Here is a 21,323-nt window from a genome sequence, read left to right as displayed (position 1 = left end):
TTAAATCTATTACTAATGTCAGCTTTAAATTTAATAAAAAATATAACTTTTTTAATCCACTTTAATATTTCTGTAACAAATAGCTTATTGAATATTAAGAAGAAAGACGTTTAGTCTTTCGTAGACGTGGACGAAGTTTATTAAACCATTATTGATCCATAAACTGTAGTAATATCCGTTTATCGTACCGACATGTTTCGCACCGAAACACGAAGTACGAACTGAACTCGAAGGCAAATACAAAATAATGGTCTAATAAGACGCGTTATTGCTATATAATTCATCTTTCTCGTAATTTTCGTCATAAATAAGCATACTTGTCGCGCATTGCGCATCTTAAAAGAACATTTCGGCGAGCTTTCGTGCTTTTGATTTCCTGAGAGAAATGAGATTCAATTCAAACGATCGATCGCTTGTCGATGATGCGCTACAGAGACGTCTTCGAAGTCACGAAGTGTCTCTCAATTGAATTAACAGAACGAAAATACATACATAAAAAACACACACACACACACACACACACACACACACACGTCCGTCCTTCTCGTGACTAGCATTTCGATTTCAGACTATTCCAAACGCTTATCGATGCAATTTTGGCAGCCAAGTCAATCTAATATTGTACCGTTCGAATTCGATGTACTATTTCAATTTCCCGAGTATTATATAAAATTATTAAAAACTAGATAAGAGATCAAATAACAAATAGCAGTCATTATGATTGATTTGATATTAAATCAATTCGAAATTCAGTGTAACACAAAAAGGTTTAAACAACATCATATTTGTCATAAAAATAATATTACAAGCATATAAAACGCTTTGCGCTCAAAGATTCACTTAGTGCACATCTAAAAAACAAGATTTATTATAAAATATAAGAATTCCTTTATTATGGAATGATACGGCAAATGCAATTAATTCAACAAAGCAAAAGTTTAACAACTTTTAATTCCTCCGGCATTTCGCGAGAGAGGAAGATCCGGACAACGTTTCCATTTACTTTAATGGTCTCCGTTTGATAAGGTCTTGCACTTTAATAGCCTTTAGGCTAAGATTCGGAAACGCATCTTTCGCGACATCTTGATGAAGGTAGCTCGCTAGAAGCAACCGACATTAACTTAATTAATTAATAGCTTTTCCTAGAGACATAGTGAAAATAGCTATGTAGCGCGGAAGTGACGTTATCGTTGTGTTAACACCGTGTGTACTTCGAGTACATCTATACCGGCTTATAAGGGCTTTTTCGATCGAATTAATTTCTCGACATCGATGAACGATCATGTTTCTCCTTTGATCATGTTTCTCGGATCTCGTGATCTTACAAAAACATTTTATCAGGCAGGTAGAAACCTAAACTAGTTACATAAGCCTTCGATAAAATATAATACTGGAAAATGTCATCTTTAAATAAAACCAACCGTATGTACATTGACAATTAATTATGACAAATACATAAATAATCTTGAGCAATGCGAATTTTCGATAAAATTTGAATCTAGATATTGTCTTTCTCGTGAGATAGAATTGCTAATTAAAAGATCGACGGCGTTGGACTAATTACGCACGAACTTTGAGCTAATTGCGCGAACTTAATAAAGACTTTGAAACTAAGAAATAATTTCTTCCTATAATATTTCATGATAAAATGGTTAATTAAATATTGGGATATATTTTTGCCTGATATTATAAATATTATATTAATTTCTAGGAAATTAATGATATTAAATGCTGTGAATATATAAATTTAATAGCGCAATAAATTACTGTCAATTTCTATCCTGTTAATCGATAAATTGCATACAACCGAAAGGCACTCTCAGCAAATTGGTGGTTCCTGAATGTTCGTTTCTGACGTTACGCGATTATTAATAATGACATGCACGAATAATGATTGGCAGCATCAAAGAAGCTAATTTATATCTGCATCAGCAGCATTTTATATAACCCAATATGCAATTAGGAGACAATACAGCGTGCCAAACACCATATATATATATATACGAGAGCTTACGACGCATCAATGTTTGAAACTTGTTTAAAGTAAAATAATATTTAATTATAAATCTATTACGATAAATTAATCCAATTAAAAATTTACATTAAACTTAAATTATGCGTCCAAAGACAAGTATATGGGAAAAAATTTTCGAGTCTCTTGCTTGCTTTATTTAAGTTATTTTTAAAACGTAAAACTAATTTGTTCATGACATTTTAAAAAGGATCGGTCGCCTTTAAGCATGTATGTAAAATCAGTTATCGCATACCAAATTTTACGCAACAGAATCAGAGAGAGACAATCTATCATACCTGCCGATATTATTTTTTTACAATATCAAGTCAATATCACGGTCGCTGATTTGACGGTGACAGTTCCAAACCGATAGTCATCAACTTTTATTAATTCAATGCTGTTGAAAGCCACACTTTTTGTCACGGTTTTTTTTTTTTTTTTTTTTACAAGAAAATATCATTTTATAAAATATTCGCGTTCGTTTTTTTATATATACATACAAAACAACATAGTATATCGCGATCCATTGCTTGTATTATGTGTCCATTAATTTAAAGATAAAATTAAAAGATTTCAACTAAAAGATTTCATGAACACTGGCAATGTATAGGATTCAGAAATATAAAAAGTAATAAATGATAAACGGATATAAACGGATTCTCGCGCGCAAATGAGCAGGCAGACGCCGAAATTTACAGCGTGAGATTTGGGACAATCGATATGTGCGCACGTGGGGGTGAGACATTATTCTAGGGACGTGAGAAAACATAACGGCGATAGGTCACGAGAGATTACGAGGGCGATGTGTGTGTGTGTGTGTGTGTGTGTGTGTGTGTGTGTGTGTGTGTGTGTGTGTGTGTGTGTGTGTGTGTGGCTTTTGCGAAACTAAACTAGTCCAACTTTACCGACGGCTCGGGATTTGCCATTTTAAACGTTTGCTTATGCCACGTACGCGAGAGCGCGGTGAATTCTCCCAAAGTCTCTTGAAATTGCTCGCCGGCGGGCGTAAGCCTCGTTTGATGTGCGGATTAGAAGCCCTTTGCACGAGGCACTGCGTAAGAATAAGAAACAATTTTGGCGCATACGAGGTAAATTGATGCGAGTAAGGCCGTGCGCGAGAAGAACTCAAATCTTCTATCTTACACGATGGGATAAAAGTATTCAGCCCACGATCTCTCGTATCTCGAGCTTTAATATTAAATCGAGCTTATTTTTTTATAATTTATATATTTTTCAAACACTGTCCACTGTGAAAATTATTCATATTTTTTGTTGAAATTTAATGGACCATCGCAGCATATCTGTCCATGTTGTTCCATTTCAAATTTAATTATTTAATAAAGATTATAAGAAAAAAAGGATTTTCTTTAAATATAAAGAGAGAAGAAAATTATAATATTAAAATAATTATATTAAAATTATAAAATCTTAGAAAAATATCAGTTTATTAAGGACGATTTGAAAATTATTTGTGATGCGCGTATAGTATTTAGTTATTCATACGATACAATCGAGAATTGCAAATAAACATATGTGTGTAGAAAAACATAGAATGCAAATATTCGTAATGTAATATTAATTTTTCCCAAGTGACGAGCTATTTTAAACCAGGAAAATGTTCACATCTCTGTAACTTTGAATGCGAAATTTGGATTCATGTATATTCGTATTTGACATCAATATTTGATTTCAATATTTTAACTCATCATCATCAGAGATATCGCTCTAGAATATTTCAAATAGTATCGACAAAATGTATTGACTTAAAGAATTTTATGAACAAAAATAATGCAAGAAAAATTTTTATAACAAGACCCTAACGAAATCGCCTTACCTTATTAAAATAGACATATGCGATCTACCGCATATTCTTAATAACGAAAGTTTCAACGAATAAATACTTGTGCTCAAAAATAAAAGGGAAAATACACTGCGTCATAAAAACGCATTTAAAGCATTTAAATTTATTGGGGGAAAAATTGGCTGAAGTTTGGGAGACATGAAAGCAAAACGATTAAGCTAACTTTTCAATCGCGCGCGTGTGCCCGAGCGCACTCGTTGCACCGTTTAATTAAAATTTTTCCGCTCGCCTTTGCGAAATTGATACTTTACTTGCGAAAAAAATCAACGCGCCGCCATGGAAATCCTGCCTCCTCAGTCCTTTCTTTTTTTTCTTTTTTTTCTTTTTTTTTTCTTTTTTTTTCTTTTTTTTTCGTTGATTCGCCGCCAATTCTCCCCCCCTTTTTTTTTTTTTTGCGAAAGTTCAACGCGCGAACAAAAAGCGCGCATATGCGGTTGATTTGAAATTTAAATTTCTTCTCTTCGTAGACACACACGTGGATCGAAGATTTCAAATCTCCATTATGTACTTAAGTTTTCAAAGACTTGTAAAATTAGTTTTTCTTGCGAGAGGAGAAGAAGAGAGAATCGTGGGAAAGAGAAAAAAGAAGAAGAAGCTGAATCGGCTGACAACCAGGAATGTCGAGGGAGAGCTCGTGGGGATGTTTCGCATCGTTTTGGTAGAGCCGCGATCGATCACGACCATGGATAACATTGTTGTACGTGACTCACCTGGGGAACGGATTTGGTAACCACAATGCTCCAGAAATTATAGCTATTTCATATTAGAATGCTTAAATTTCTAATTGCTATCAAATAAAAATTGCAACTAGAATTTAAACTTTTTATTTAGAGATAATAAATATTAACAAATGCATACACATCAATTATTAATTAACAATATAATTCATTTTTATGTGAACCATATTACTACGTTCCTTTTTAGCAAAGTTCTATCTGTGATTTATTGTCGACTGAAAAGCAATTATTTATGACATAATCAAAATATGAATGGAACATTTGTACGATTAATTATTCAATTACGATTTCTACTTATTTCAACCTGTCAAAGAGATATCGACATTTTAGTAATGTATTCGCATGTAACGCATTTTTCTTCCAGGTCACCCATCTCCCATATATCACATCTCTCAAGAGCTACACTATAGTCTTCATAAGCCGCTTACTCGGGCAAAAATCTCCGCTTTACTTTAGCTTTTACTTCTCTTCTCCGTTTCGCCAGGCAATCACCACGTCTTTTCCCCATGAGCTTTTTAAAGCCATTATACTGCCTTTTTACTCCCCTCGCGGCTTCGCGGGTGAGTGAGACGAATTAAGTGCACGGAGAGATTTAGAGTCAAGAAGGGATTAAGGCTTTAAGGGAAAAATAAAGGCAAGTAGAAGAAGAGGACGATAATTTAGCTGACAAGACGATATGTTGGCTTTTATGTTTTTAGCGAAGTCAAATTGACTCGATCAAGCCACGAAGAAAAACTTAACATGTGTGTTCGTCCATTACATAATATATTCGTTCTTTTCTTTATTCTTTCTTTCTCTTATGCGAAATGTTTGAGGACGCATTCAATATTAAGAATTTATCACACATGTACGCACATGTGGAATTTAATAGTAACATAAAATTTAGCATATAAGAAAATTTAATATTTTTTAAAAGAAAATAAAATGGTAAAATAAAAAGTTATAAGATAAGATAAAATAAAAAAAATGTAAAAATATATAAAGTAAAAATACTAGTATCTGCAATCGTAATTTTCGTGATTTGCCAAGTTGAAAAGTTTTAATTTTATTCCGATTCGAAAGTTTTAAAAGAGGAATTCCATCAAAAGGATGGCTCTCTCTCTCTCTCTCTCTCTCTCTCTCTCTCTCTCTCTCTCTCTCTATTTCTTTGAACATAAACGGTCAAAATGCTTCGTAAATAATTAATCCCCGTGGATTAACCGCTGCGGATGCGGGACTTCACTTCAAGATGCAAGCGAGAAAGTGGATAAACATGTTCGTAGCTCGACCAGCTGCACGAGCGTTGGTATGAACTACTTCCTCCACAAAACGAACCTCGAAGACGGTATATTATTCATTTATTCATGAAGCACATAAATGGCCGATCGGGATGTTACAGTAGACAATTCAGTCTTTTTCAGTCGTATTTAAGTCGAATTTAATCGTATACAATGACGCATGATTCATATGTAATTAATTATAGCAAATGCATAATTCTATATTTCGCGCATAATTATTAATATTTAATGTATTAATATTTAGTTAAATCGTAATTTTGAAGGATAAATTTATAAAAATTAATCAATATTTTAATCCACCGAGATAAAGCCGTCCAAATAACAGAAAATAACAATATAATGCGAAAAGAAAGAATATAGATACGTGCCTTCTTCGAATTCGAAAAATTCATCTTAGGTTTGAAAATACTGTAAAAATAAAAGATCTTGATTTTCTCGAGATTTTAATTTATTATTAATTTTTCACCGAAGTATATATTAGTATATATTAGTATATATTACTTTGTAGGGAACAGAGGATTTTATCATTAAAATTATATATAATATTCGCCAAGCGTATGCTGTCACTTGTTTACATCGTAAGCATTAAATGCAATTTAATCGACAACGCGTGTGTCGAGCACATACATATTTGCGACAAAACAGTATGCAATTCGACGGCGTCATCACAAGCGCGTTCATCAAAATAATTTTCATGCTCCGTGGCATTTAATTAAACGGCCGATGAGATTGACATGAATGTCGCGTTTAAATAAATGATTACTCGGACTTCGAGCATAATGAAGCAACGCCCGGTGCAACGCATTATGATTGGGATTACAATGTGCATCGTGCATTTTAATTCACTCATTCTAATTAGGATATAGATAAAACAATTATTTCGAATCAAATTTCGAAATACTGATGATGAAAAATACAAAGAATCTAAATGAGAAATATAGAGAGCGCGCTTGCCTTAATCGTTATTCAAATAAAGAGTTTTGTAGCTTAAGACATATTTGCAAATGTTTTAAGTAAATTGCTTTTACAATTTGAAATGATTCGGAATTTCAAACTGGTTCAAAAATAGATATAATATATAAATGTATAATATAAATATAGATATAAATAATAATTACTTATCTCAAAGTAAGGCTATAATTTATACCTTGCTATATATAATATTAAATCAAAAACTTTACGCTCTCAAGCGCGAATTAAACTTCACTTGAAAATCTATTCAACATTTATTCAATTAATAATTCAAATTCGTATATTAATTTAGCTAATTTTTTCATGAGCCAAAAAATAATTAATAGAATATCATGGGAAACATTCTAATCATATTGATTCAAATTAATATTATATAATGTTAATGTTAATAATTTAATACGATACGAACGATGCAAGATAGAAGCATTATTTGAGTTGTTTGATAGATATAAGACGAATATAAGACTCCGCGACTCGCATGATTCGCCAATTCTTTCTCATACAGTCCGAGATATTCCGTCGTGAACACGACCGCAGTCGGCGTTTGCGGTTGAACTTTGCCGACAACCGAATCGGGTCGTCTAAATCACCCTGATGAGGATAACGAGAGCCACTGCCGCCGCCTTTCAAAGTTGTGAAACTGCGAAGGTGGAGGCTGGCTCGGTTAAAGCAGCTTCGTCTGACATTTAACTCACTAGCAATCAACGTTACTCTTCGAATTAATTCCAAAACGACTATTGATTATTAAATTAATTTATTTGCCGAATGCCTCTTATTAGACGTTTGCTTAATTGTCAAGTAGTAAAAGTCGAAGAGAAAAATCACGCTTGGAAAAATTTTAAAATTTCTCCCGTGCATGCGATATACGATAAAGAATACGATTTTAACAAAAATGTACTAAACAGTTTTTATAAAAAAGATTCAATCCTTATTGATAAATTCTAGATGGTATAATTTAAATTTTTCTTCTATGGCATGTCTCATATTACTAAATTACTTTATTTACAAAATAATAGCGAAATATTATTACTTTTTTATTTGAAATAATTACATAAAATTATTAAAAAATAATTCATAATTAGAGGTAAAATATTAATTTATTCATCGTAACTAGAATTTGCATTAAAGCAAATACAACGATAACTCGATAACTATTCATGATACTTGGAATGAAATAGTACATTATCGTGCTTCGCAACATATTACATAATTATATCAAATTTTGATAATAAATTGCAAATAGAGAAGATAATTATAATAGATAATTTATATAATATACATGTAATTGATGAATTGATAATCTGCGTAAACATCTCTTACGTCATGCGCATGTCAGATTCCGATTATATCCGAAGTCCAAACCGGTCCGATCAATCTCTGTGGATCTAAGCAGAGATCACGATCGTAAATCTAAAAAGTTAGGCTAGTTCGGACCACATCGTCGCCACAACTACGGCTCGCTAAAGTTCCGGAATAGCGCAATCGGAGTTCGCGAGTTTAAGCGCTCTCACTGAGGCGGCTTCGAAGCGATTAAACGACCAGGTGTCAGCACACCGGAACAACCTGCGGCAATACTACTGAAAGCAGTGTAGCTTACATCGTCGCGATAAGCTGGCCCATTAATCCCTTCGGTAAATATCCTAAATGATACTTGAGGATAAAGGCTATCGAACTAGAAGTAACAAACTTAAAAATTTATACAGATAAAGACATGACGAAATATCTTTAAAATTTCTAAAAAATTATTTAAAAATGCATCATCTAAAAAAATATATAGATACTTGTACTTTAATACTTCTGTCTTTATCATATTCTCGAGTTGTATACATTTATTTTGGTACTCCCATTCTCTTACAAAAATGAAAAACATAAAGCTTTATCGCTGAATTTATAATGGCATTATAAATTTTTATTGATATTATTTTTGTTATTTTTATTTACTACTGAAAATGTTTAGAAGACTTATTGCCTCGAGTTTAAATAAAATATAATTGACGCTCGTACAATGCGCAACGTAATCAACGTAATATGTTAATTAAATGACGACATATTTTTTATCACTATATGCAATTAAATTAATACAAGTGCATATCTTTTTCATGTCCGATACATAATTATTGTCTCGGACAGTTACGTAAAAAATATCGATATCAGTTTTACACTGTCGTGCGGCGATAACGTGGGCGAGAGGCAAGTCGAGTACCGCAAGTTACATAATGTATCTTCGCCGTCCGCTCCCCCATCTATCTCCTGCCTCTCCTCCCCCCCCCTCCTCCCGTGGCAAAGTACCGTAGATGCACGTCCCTAATTACGCGGAGATTAAACTCAAATTACGTAATCTAACAATGCGCGGCAACTCGATAAACCGTTATCGGAGCAAGAGCGCTAAGGAAGCGCGCGCGTCGAATTATCCCGGGATGCATTCGGGGGAAGAAATTACCCTCCCGGGGCTTCCACGGAAGCACACCCTCGTATCGTTATACGGTATGTTAATCATTTTAACCTCGATATATAGCAAGCTATCGCAAGTATCTTTCGTGTACCGTAGATTGTTCCATCGTGTAAATGTAAGTATATGGGTCGTGCTATTGATAATAATAATAGAGATAAAGAGAGACGGATGAAAAACACCGAGATAAGGCTGTAAAATTAGTAATTAGTTATTATATTTTGCTGGATAAATTTACTTAAAACTTTGAAAGTAATATCAGAGTCAAGCTACAAAGAGTAAATTTTCATGGAAAAGAAGAGAAGAGAAAGCTGGAGAAGCTGGAAAAGCTTTATGGTTTAAATAAACAATTTGCAACAATCTGATTTTTGATACAGGGAATATCGAGCTACTTCTACATTCTCTCTAAAGAATATTTATAAAATAAATTTGTGTAAACTGAAAGATATTTTCACATTAAATCAGATTTATTTCATGCGGCTTATATAACTTCATCTTAAGTGCATTGATCTCTCTGTATCACGAAAAATAATATGGTAAAATAGGCGATAATATAGATGATACCATAATACCGATAATGAGATTGAGAATCACGGTGCAATTTGTCAGACGTAACACGATTTCCAATTAATTCCTTTGTATGCCACGTCGTTGCGAACGTTCTCTTGTGCGGATGGGCTCGTCATCGCACATGACGCGCGTATCGGTTGGATATTCCCTCGCTAGTTCGTTAGTCAAGGGACAGTCCATTACCAAAGATGAATTTCGTCGGTGCGGGGTGCAACCGGCTGAAATCTATCGGATGTAATAGATGGCTTAATAGATAGGATAGACGGCTTAACGATATTGCCTCGGCGATAGATTATCACAGCGATTTTAACATCGTTAAGGGTAACGTGAAAACGAAGTTAAACGCTCCACCCTCTCCGTCTCGTCTCATCACTGTTCTCGGCCTGCGATACGCCTCTCTCTCTCTCTCTCTCTCTCTCTCTCTCTCTCTCTCTCTCTCTCTCTCTCTCTCTCTCTCTCTCGCTCGCTCGCTTTCGCTCTCGCTCTCATTCTCCCGTTCTGGCTCGATGCGACGCGGTGCAAGATGCGCTTAATTGCAGTCGCCCACCTTGCCGGAACATGAAACCCCGCTTAACATAATTTCCGTACTATGTAACACAATACCGCTCGACTTTCCGAGTACGAACATTTAATTAACCGTTAGTATCTAATAGGAGATCTACGATAAAGCGACGTGGGCAAGCCTAATGGCATAATTATGCGATTATGATGAAGCCAATTAACGATCGAACTATGTTCTATGGAACTTTAAAACTTCAGAAACATTCAACTTTATTTCTAATAAATTAAAAAATTTTAAATTTAATCCCCATTTTTAATAAATTTAAACAAATATTAAGAGTACTTTTTTTATATCTTTTTCAAAGTAGGAATAATTAAATTTTTCAATTTAATAATAAATATTAATACTTTAATATATGAATTTTTTTTTTAATATACAAACACAAAAGACAAACTCAATTATTAAAAATTTTATAATCTCGCCGTTAATTTAATTAAATGTCAAAAAAATTTAAGTAAAATAATCTGTAACGATGAAGCGATCAATTACATAATAATTAATGTCCAACATCGTTAAGTCGAGCAGTTAATGTATCAATCGCGATCTGCATTTTTCGGGGACAATAAATGCACGTTGTAAAACGATTTTGCACATCCCGTTGGAATATCGGTTGATTATCAGAGATTGTAACGAGTCGTGTGGAATAATGCAGCGCGCTGGACGATGGTATGAATTATCAGGCCCCACATTTGAAAATTTGGCGGATAATCGTGGATTGCCGAACCGCGCGGTTCGAATTCACGTGACGCGCATGAATAATGGGCGCTTGAAATTGCCCACCACAGGTCTACAATAATGGCATTAATAGCGTAACAGAAATATCTTTAACGGAGATACCATATATATTTTCCTAAAAATTATTTCAATCAATTTCATGATGATTGCATATATTCATAAATATTGCACGCATTAAAAGAAAATTAGCAAATTATGGCAATTTAATTTAGTTAATTTAATTTAGTTTATCTAATCAACGTATCTACCATCAAAATTCAATCATGCCTAAAACTTTTTTTAATTGTAAAGATCAGTGGCTTGACGTATCAAGATGTATCGCCTTTAATTAATAGCTCAAAATAATATTTTAATATAAATAATTTAATAGCTTAAAATAAAAATGTATGATTAATTAATTTTAATTTATTAACGTATGTCGTATTAAGATTAGGCACACGTTTAAACTTGGTTAATTTTAGATAATAAGATTATATCTCGATACTAAGTAGATTTTGGCGCTTTTAGTTAAAATTTTTGTACTTGCCCTTCTGCATTAAAATAAAATTGGCGAGTCCGCTCTTAAAGGGTCAAATGTCCATTTAATAAAATTTTATCTCATTAAATCATGCACGCACTAGAGAGATTAGGTTGCGCATTTTGATTTCTTCCCTTTTACACGTCAACCGAACGGACATTAATTCTTATCGTTCTATCTCGGTATAATTCATACTAGGAAAAAAAACTGCATGTGCATAGAGTGTTTTTAATTAAAAATGTTCACGGACATAGTGCGGCGAGCTTAACCTATTATCATACACTCGAAATGGAAGCATTAAATTTGTAACAATCATAATGTACGGGTAGCTTACTGGATGTACATCGTAATCTCGTTCTCCACAATAGCGTCCGGCAAAAAGCCCCTATTTAAAGGATTCACACACGTACGAGGGTGTACTCGTGGGTGTATTCGTGCGAACTCGCCCAGTCACGTAACGGAATAACGGAAATTAAAACACTGCCCGTATGAAAGTCGTCGCGAAATATTGCATTTCAGATATTACGGTGTAATATTACGATATTCAGTTTTATTCGGATTCTCAGGTATTCTCTCGGCACTCGAGTCCAGTACCATTATCTCTGTAACCGAAATTATAAACACGATTTAATTTCTACCTTTCATCATTCCCCATTTAATTCTCAGATCCAATCATTTTATAAATATTAGAAACATAGTCAAAGAATATACACATATTTTATATATACATACATATAAAATTTGAAATCCAAATTTCATTTTTTAATTATTTAAATTTGATTAATTTAATGCTTTAGCAGTTTATATAAATAATAATTTAATATTACATAAATCACTTTCAAAGCATTATTTTTCCAATTTATAAAGTATAAAAATATAAAATAATTTTGTTCATCTCTTCTGCCTCACTTTTTATAAAAGATTAACTATGTAAATCTCAATTGTAACTGAATTTTTATATCATTTTTATATCATTTGGTAATTAATTATATTGTAAAGTAAAATTAAATGCATGCTTTTGCATATATGATAAGAAAATTATGCAAAATCGTATAGAATCGTTTTGTAATGGAAAGTCAATTTCGAAAACTGTCAGATGCAATGAAGGAAATAAATGAAGTGGTATCATTGACCGATATTGAATACGCGCTGAATTGATTACCGATTAAATATCAATTTGAATTTAGCCCTGACCGCAAGTAATTTATACGGGAATAGCATCAAACGTCCTCTCATCGAATGCCGATGGAATCGTTGTAACGAGGTCGAGCATTCTGATTATACTATCCGGTTTATTGCTAGAGGTATAAAAAATAAGTAAAAGGAAAAATAAAAAAACCATGGTTTATCTTTCCGCATAATGCAACGAGAATTACAATTTCTAGAATATTAAAATGCATATAAGGATAATCGTAAAATAACGCAATCAAAATACGTGATGTATAAGAGTGTATATAAAACGCATTCCTCTTTCGAGAGAAAGGAGAAAAATGGATAAGTGGAATAATGTAGAATAGTGATAAAGTAAAAAAAAAAACAAAAAAAAAACAAAAAATAGATAAGCAAAATAAAGAAACGAAAATAGTAATATGTACCATCATAATGAAAAGCTAACAATTCGTCTGCGTTATTGAAATATCAAACGATTGGATATACGAAACGTGAATAAACGAACGTGACCGTCAGTAGTGAGCGATTTTTGCTTTTTCTTCGAAAAATACAGAGAAAAAGCGGAAGAAAGACGGAACTCGATAATGGAAAATGAAATAGAAAAAGAAAGAGATAGAGATAGAAGAAAAAGACAATTTTATTATTATTGCCCAGATATTGGGACTATTTGACGACTATCTCACCAACTAACTTGAACGTTTCTCTGCACAGAGAGAAGGAGAAAACTTTTGCTATTTTTTTCTCTAAGAAAATATAATATCTCGTACGCAAAATTATTTCTGTCACGAATCTAGTTAGCCACTGAAGCGATAGTAAAGCGAGTGTTTGAAAGAGAGAGAGAGAGAGAGAGAGAGAGAGAGAGAGGGGAGGGGAAGAAATTTTATTAACAAAAAATAAATATAAAAGTTACTTCGCAGATACTTCCATTTCTTTGTTATATAATATTTTATCAACAATATAGAAAAAAAAGATAAATTCTTGAATACCAGTTTTGAAAATCCGAACAGAAAGACGTCTTTTAATGATAAATTACTTAATGTGTTAATCATTAATGTTAAAATATATTAAATTATTATTATAAATAGTACCAATAAATTAATAAAAACGCTTTAAAAATTTCATTAAAAATAAGATAATAATTTATTAAAAACGTGGGAGTACATCTTGAATCAGACATGAGAATCAAGATATCGGAACTCAGTACAAGCTCGTATAGCAAGAAAACTGCATTATAAGTTCAAAACCCCGACAGAAAAGCGTATGGAGACCTGTTGAACATGACGATATGGAAACTCGGCAAAAAATTCGAAAATTCTCAGACGTATATAACTTACTTTTGCTTTTCGTACTTTCGTTAATTTAACAATTTAAAAAGAGTGACAAAAGTTTATCTTTTCACAACTGTTATAAATGTACAGTTATCGAAAGAAGGAAAGTGTGGACATTTTACTGATATTACGGACATCTACTGATATCAGTGACCCATACATATGAACCCATCATATGAAGAAATTTTCCTCGATTTTCGTGATATATCGAAATCTCTCGAAAGCGAAATATGAGAAGGATTTACATTGAGTAGGCGAACGGGATGGAATGTCGAAGAACGACGCGTTTTATCGATGCCATTTTCGGTGATAGCTTTTGTCCAGTCTTTTCTACCGTATCGAGGATCGCCGGTCTCTCCTCGGATCGAATCGTGCGCGAAGGGAAACGTCGTGGTTGCGCTTTCCCATTTCCCGATAATTTCCGGAATGGGACATGATCGATCATGAACCTTTCCCCCCTCCTCTCAGTCTCTCTCTCTCTCTCTCTCTCTCTCTCTCTCTCTCTCTCTCTCTCTCTCTCTCTCTCTCTCTCTCTCTCTCTCTCTCTCTCTCTCTCTGTCTGTCTGTCTGTCTGTCTGTCTGTCTGTCTGTCTCTCTCTCTGTCCGTTTCTTTCTTTTTCTTACTTTTTCTTCCGCGTATAGTGAAACATTCTCATTTCTTCACTATGATTTAATTCACGTTTGAAGGTGAAGGTTTTTGTGGCGAAGAGGAATGCGAATCATCGATTTTTCGATTATCAGCGGGATAAAATTTCTAAGGTCGCACACCCACCAAAAAAAGTACGATATTGAGAAATTAGATCGCAGGGAAAACATAGGAAAAGAGAAACTTCTTCCGAGGAACGAAAACGAGGTCATGGAAGAAGGTCGAAACGGTCGTAAAATCGTTTAGTATTCCAACGGTATCGTCTTTCAACGTAAAGGTACACCGATTAGCTCTGTGATGAACGAATCGATGATCCATAAGAACCGCGAATGAAATCGCCGACGTGCCGAAAATAGAAGGATATAAAGAAGACGTGATCGGCGTATCGCGAATGATCAAATTTTCTGGCCGATTTCTCGAATAAACTGCTGTTGCACATTTTTAAGAAATATAGCACGCAAAAAATTAAAAGTTCGTAAGATTTTTGGGAAACGTACAATTTAAACAATGGTTAAATCATAAAAATTTTTCAAATTTTTCAATGTTGATTGTACTTTTCCTTTAATAAAATTCGCAGAGAAGAAAAGAAATACAAAATATTATCTTCATTGTGTTAAAAATTAATCAAACTAAATTCTTCGTCAAAATCTAGAATACGAGCGAGATAACGCAAAATAACATAACGAACGCTTAATCTAGAACATAATTGGAAAATAAAAAAAATGTGCAAGATGTAGATATTAATTAATTAATGTTTCATTAAGTTCTCTCTTTTTTGCCGGTAATAATTAAATAAACGAATACTCCTCACGCAAAAAGCATGCCCCGAGAGATAGAAAAAATAAAGATATAATATTTTAATACTATAAATATTAAGAATATTTAGAATAATTATCATGTTTTATGGTATTCAATTTTATAATTACGGCGTGCTTTCCTTCTGTCACATTTTACTCTACAATTACTGATATATTCTTCAGTATTCGTCAGCTTTCGTATCAAAGAAAAAAATTCCATAATATCGGAATATCAAGTGAATGCTTGGTCTGCTTAAAGTGAGACTTGCCTATAGGTGATGAACGCAAACACTAGAGCCACCAGAGACAGACTTCCTCCGAGGACGACGATAAGGCTAAGCACGCCATCCTGGTCGAAGGAACTTGCGATTCCCGTGGAAACACCATTAGCTATTCCGCCGCCGGGCTGCGGAAAACCGTGGATCGCGCCAGTATATAGCGTCTCCATGTCACCGTTATACCAACATCTGCAAAGTAAATCCAATTATTAAACCTGAATACAAATGAAAAGTAAACATAAAGGCAATCAGAGAAGAAAAAATTATTTTTATATATATATATATATATATATATATAGAGAAAAGACACGCTTTTGAATTTTTAATTATTGCTGTAATGTTTAATTAAAGAAAGAGAAAAACGATGAGAGGTAGAAAGTTTAATTAACACGAATTAAATTAATGCACCTGACAGCACAGATATCATTTTCACCATTTACCCGACTGCGATTAAACTGAAGGAAGAACGAATTAATAAACGTTTAAACGCTCGCGAGCCAGAGAAACGTTTACAGGCAATAACCTCGGCTTGCGTTGCCGCAAATTTTAATTAGCAACGGAGGCCATTAACTCTCACGGGCATGGATTTTGACAATTCCAAACGCTAGAGATATCCGAGATTACTGTAGCCGAGGCAACAGCTCTGTAATATATTCGAGTCGCTGCTCACGTTACTGTTATATCTCTGGACGATATCAGAATACAGTCCTGAGAGTAAACCTTGGCTCTAGCGTTACCAGAACGAGGACACTTTACACTGTCTGTGTATCATATATAATAATTTCATTTCTTCATTTATGAAAATATAATATAGTGTTGCTAGATATAATATTATTTAAATTATTATTATAAAGAATAATGCAATTTAGTTTTTTCGGTATGACATAATTATATCTTTTTGTTAATTTTTCTAGCAATTACAAAAAACATTTCAGAAAACGAAGAAATAAAATCATAAAGCACCAAGTACATACTTCTAACATCAGTACTTTAACTATAGGAAATGCTCTCAGCTTCTGTCTCTTATTAGTTTAATAAAGTAACGAGACGACTTCATTAGTTATAAAATAAATTGGGAAAATTTGTTTTTCTTTCTCATTATATTATAAATCGAAAAAAATTTCCATGTATGTAATTAATATTTTTTTATAAAGAATCTATAAGAATGCAAAAATGAACCATCGTAAATAAAAAGATTAGCACAAGCATAAAATATTCCTGGCAAAATAGCAATGTTTCAAACACACATATTAAACTCGCATTGTTTCCGACTCGTAAGCTTCAATCAGAATGATGAAAGTAATTATCTCCGAGGTGTATTGCTTGTCTTATTTCCCCGCAACGGTTTCTCGCAAATTATTTACCGGAGCGATGCAAACCGCGATCTCGACTCATCTGGACTCGAGTTCTAGCGATCGCCAGATTTATTTCAATTCGTTCCACTACCTAGCGCGTTTCAATTCAAAGCGTCGTCTATATCACTACTTTCATGCAATCAAATATCGTAAAGCGAAATGCAATAAATAAATGCAAATAAATAAACAAATAAATAAAAAAAAAATGATTTATCGATGTAATCTGGAAGTATAAATGACAAAACTAATACAAACTAATACAAATTAATCTTAAAAATAAAATTAATTTTAACAACAGTTAGAAAAATTGTGAAAAATTAGTTTGACTCATATATTTGAATCATTAAAATTATAAACTCAGATAATTTGAATTATTATTTTCTAATTATGAAATTTTGAAAGATATTGATAAACATTTTATATGGATGTAAAACGATTTAATGAATTGTCTTTGTCTCTTTTTGCGAATATATCATTATTAAACAAAAATATTAAAACTAAAAAGAAGAGATAATCACATATCTATTGTATATTTTATTTTAAATATATTAATCACAGATATGTTCAGCGATAATATAATTAATATAGATAATTAAATGTTTTTGTTTCTTCATGCCGTACGTATACGTTACAATTTGATAAACATTTATTTACCGAAACAAAATTCAATTTATTATCTAAATTCGACGTATACGATTTTATAATTTATGCGAATGTGAAAGTTTATTGCGGAAAACACGGATATGCCGCAAAATCGTATACAAGATATAACTGAACGGCGATATTGACCGATCAAATATAATTAACTTGTTAATTGTGAACACAACATTTGCATTGTCAACTTTGGGCAACGATGTACGAGCAAAAGTTTTCCACGTAGCAACAAATCGATCAATCTTTCTCATGAACTAGGGAGCGAATGGAATTTTTAAATTAATAATACGCCGTACGCTAATTTCAAAGTTGTTAGCTTAACCATCAAGTTTTAATTGAACCAACCGTTTTAAAATCTTGGATTAATAATAAAACTTAATAATAAAACTTTACTCGAGCGACATAAACTTTTCTTTATATATTTCTTATATTTGTTTTTATCCAATCTTTATCTAGATTATAAACGTCTTTCTTTCTTTCTTATAAACTGCTGTATACCGTTAGCGAATTAATAATGCTATTCCAAATTTATTATTGAATAAATATTATGCCACTGATGATTAAGATGGTTGACTAACATAATTGAAATGTTTAATATAAAATCGATATCCTTAAAATATATCAAAAATATTACTTAATAAAATACTTAATTACATTTCGCTATTTCTCTAACAAAAATGAAAGATTTCCTGCTCATTATATTTTGTTATAATCGCATAATATTAATTGGGCGAAGAATGAAGGGGAACTTTACATCTAACATGGCTTTCCTTTCTTTACGACAATACTCCTCACGCAGTAACGATTCATCATCCATCTTGAGAACTTCAACGACGCCTTCCCCCTGAGAAAGCAAGCTGTAGAACGTAACGGCGTAACGTTAACAGGCTTCCGGTCTTTATCCGACATTCACGATGTGAAAAGCGCGCGAAAACCGTGCTCTTCTCGTTTGTGCAAAATTCACTTTTGCACTTTAGTCCAGTGTATAATCACACGTGTATAATTAACATTTGCGTAATATTTTCCTTCATAAACGTCGTCTTCATTCTATTCTCCCAATTTATATAACGATAATTATTCCTTATGATATAAATTACATTTTGATTGTTACAGTAACCATTGGGACCTGCGCACAATGGAGCAAATAAAAAATTAGAAACGGGAATAAATATTAAATTTTGGAAATTAAAAATTCGGAATAAAAATTAAATGTAACGTATGTAATGATATAAATAAATATAAAATATAGTCATATCTAGTCATCTAAATAAAATTTAATATTTATTCCTATTCCTAACATTTCCTCCATTGTGTGCAGAGGCTTCTCTGACACATTGATATTAGAATAAAATTATTACCATAATTATTATCAAATTATTATCATTTTTTGCACTCGAAGATCGCGGGCTACTGATTAGATTCCATCATAAAAGGAAGGAAGATTTATAACTTTACCAACATTTATTAACAATAGAATGCGCGGCGGGATTTGTCTATTGGGTGAAATATAACGCTACGAGGCGTCAAATGTTTGACATATCGTAATGACAAACGCGATCTACGAGCGATCGATCGCAAATACGAAATGGGACATGTCGCGTTAACTATCACCAATCAGCACCAGTTGTCGACTAGTCCAATTGCATGCTACGTAATAACGCTTAATGGCATTCGATGATAGTTCTGCGTATCGATCCATAACGTGTCGAGAATCAGTTATCGCACGCGTATTGGAAATACGTGGAAGATAATATCGAGCAACTGTTCTCAAGCCGTGTTCGATGAATGAACGTACACAAAAGTCAATACTCATCGTTTTATTTTCTGAGCCTCACCATACGCGTCCTCGAAACTTTCCGCGGTATTTCCGCGGTATTATTCGAGATGTGTCTATAGCGCGAATCGTGACTGATAGATCGACAACGGATGTATCGATTTATCGTTATTATCACATAATTCCAATTTACAAATATGATGAATAAACATTGACATGACGGTTTTTTTACTCTTTTCACACTTAATCAAACGTGTTTCAATTTATTTAAAATTTAAGATCAAATAGAAACCATTTTGAAAAAAATAGCTTGAACCTTTTAATAAAAAGAATGTTACGATAAATATTGTAAAAAAAATTGATAAAATACAAAAAATATCTGCATAAAATTTTATATAACACTTTTATAAAAGTTTTTATAAAATATATCTGTCGGCAAGACATCACTTTGGGAAATATACAAATATAAAAATATATCGATTTGTAGCTTCTATACTTCAAATACATGTTGAATGTCGATTAATTGCAAAGCTACGGTCAAGTAAAAATTTTACCTTCGACATGAAACACAATGGATGTAAGTACAATTTCTCGTGAATATATTTATTTTATTTTTCTCGCTCTTTCTGATACCGTTTAAATCTTCATAACTGTTTTGTTTCTGTCTTCATTTCGACTAATTGTTATATTTTTTTCGCGCGTTTCAACGCGGTGCCAATCGTCCACGTCCAATCGGCATTCAAAGTAAGGCGTTTAAGACCACACTTAGGGAAATATAAAATCTTGAATCTCGTCTGGAGAGATTCAAACTTACCTCGCGCAACTCGACTCGACGGACGCGCCGACAAAATGGCAGGATCGGCGGATCAACGAACGACTCTGTCACTCATGTTTCGCGGCGCCGATGACGATCCACGTGACAAAGACGGCGCGATGACGCGCCACGTGATGACGCGAAACGGCCGCTTCGCGTGCCCCAACGCGAGACCGACACCGGCCGGCACGTTGCACTGGATGCTCGCCCTGATCGTTATCACTTCGCGACTGCGATACGATCGAGGACGCTATGTCGGATGTTTGAATTCATGGCGTTCCTCTCGCCATCGGCCTTCCGCCTGAAGAGTGCCGCGAACAACGATCACGTGACGCGTCTACAAGAGAGAATTTTACACGACGTTGGAAAGAGAGAATTTTACACGACGCTTCAAACGACGCTCTTTGATGATGAATCTCTCTCTTTATCGAATATGGCGTCGACCGAGTTTGACCGAGAACTTGAAATTTAAATCGATCGCAAACGTGATCGGGAATGTTTTATTTCCGCTGCGATTAAATTGGAATATATCGAGATACTTTCGGATCGGTAGTATTTTATTCAGATTTAGATTTTATCGGTATCGCAACCGCCATATTTGATCAATCCGTATTGAAAATAAATATGGCGGTTGCGATACCGATAAAATCTATTGAAATATTCGATGGACCTCGTTGTACTCTCGAAACTCTCGCATTTCTCGTTTGAATATCATCGTTTGAATAGTCATCGATAATGGCGGATTCAACGTTAGTTATTTATTCAATCTAATTTAATATATAATTTTTATTGCTAAACGCGACTACAAGAAAG

At 33.4% G+C, this 21,323-nt stretch overlaps 1 protein-coding gene across 2 annotated transcripts in view; it reads right to left on the bottom strand.

Annotated features, from left to right (window-relative positions):
* LOC105424793 (adhesion G protein-coupled receptor E3) overlaps positions 1-21,323 on the bottom strand; it is a 69,227-nt gene that overhangs the window by 47,474 nt on the left and 430 nt on the right. The window contains exons 2-3 of one of the 2 annotated variants that reach the window (XM_089073128.1): positions 20,511-20,847; positions 15,905-16,102 (exon numbers count right to left, since the gene is read on the bottom strand). In XM_089073128.1, coding sequence (XP_088929254.1) covers positions 15,905-16,083 — 179 coding nt within the window. In that variant the 5' untranslated portion in view covers positions 16,084-16,102; positions 20,511-20,847. The remainder of the gene's footprint in view (positions 1-15,904; positions 16,103-20,510; positions 20,848-21,323) is intronic. The other variant, XM_011635223.2, reaches the window with a different exon arrangement.

This window comes from Pogonomyrmex barbatus, unplaced genomic scaffold (genome assembly GCF_055798465.1).
Source record: "Pogonomyrmex barbatus isolate J1 unplaced genomic scaffold, ASM5579846v1 scaffold14, whole genome shotgun sequence".
NCBI classification, from domain to species: domain Eukaryota; kingdom Metazoa; phylum Arthropoda; class Insecta; order Hymenoptera; family Formicidae; genus Pogonomyrmex; species Pogonomyrmex barbatus.
The sequence above is the reverse complement of the archived record's forward strand: the minus strand, read 5'-3'. Positions and strand labels throughout refer to the sequence as shown.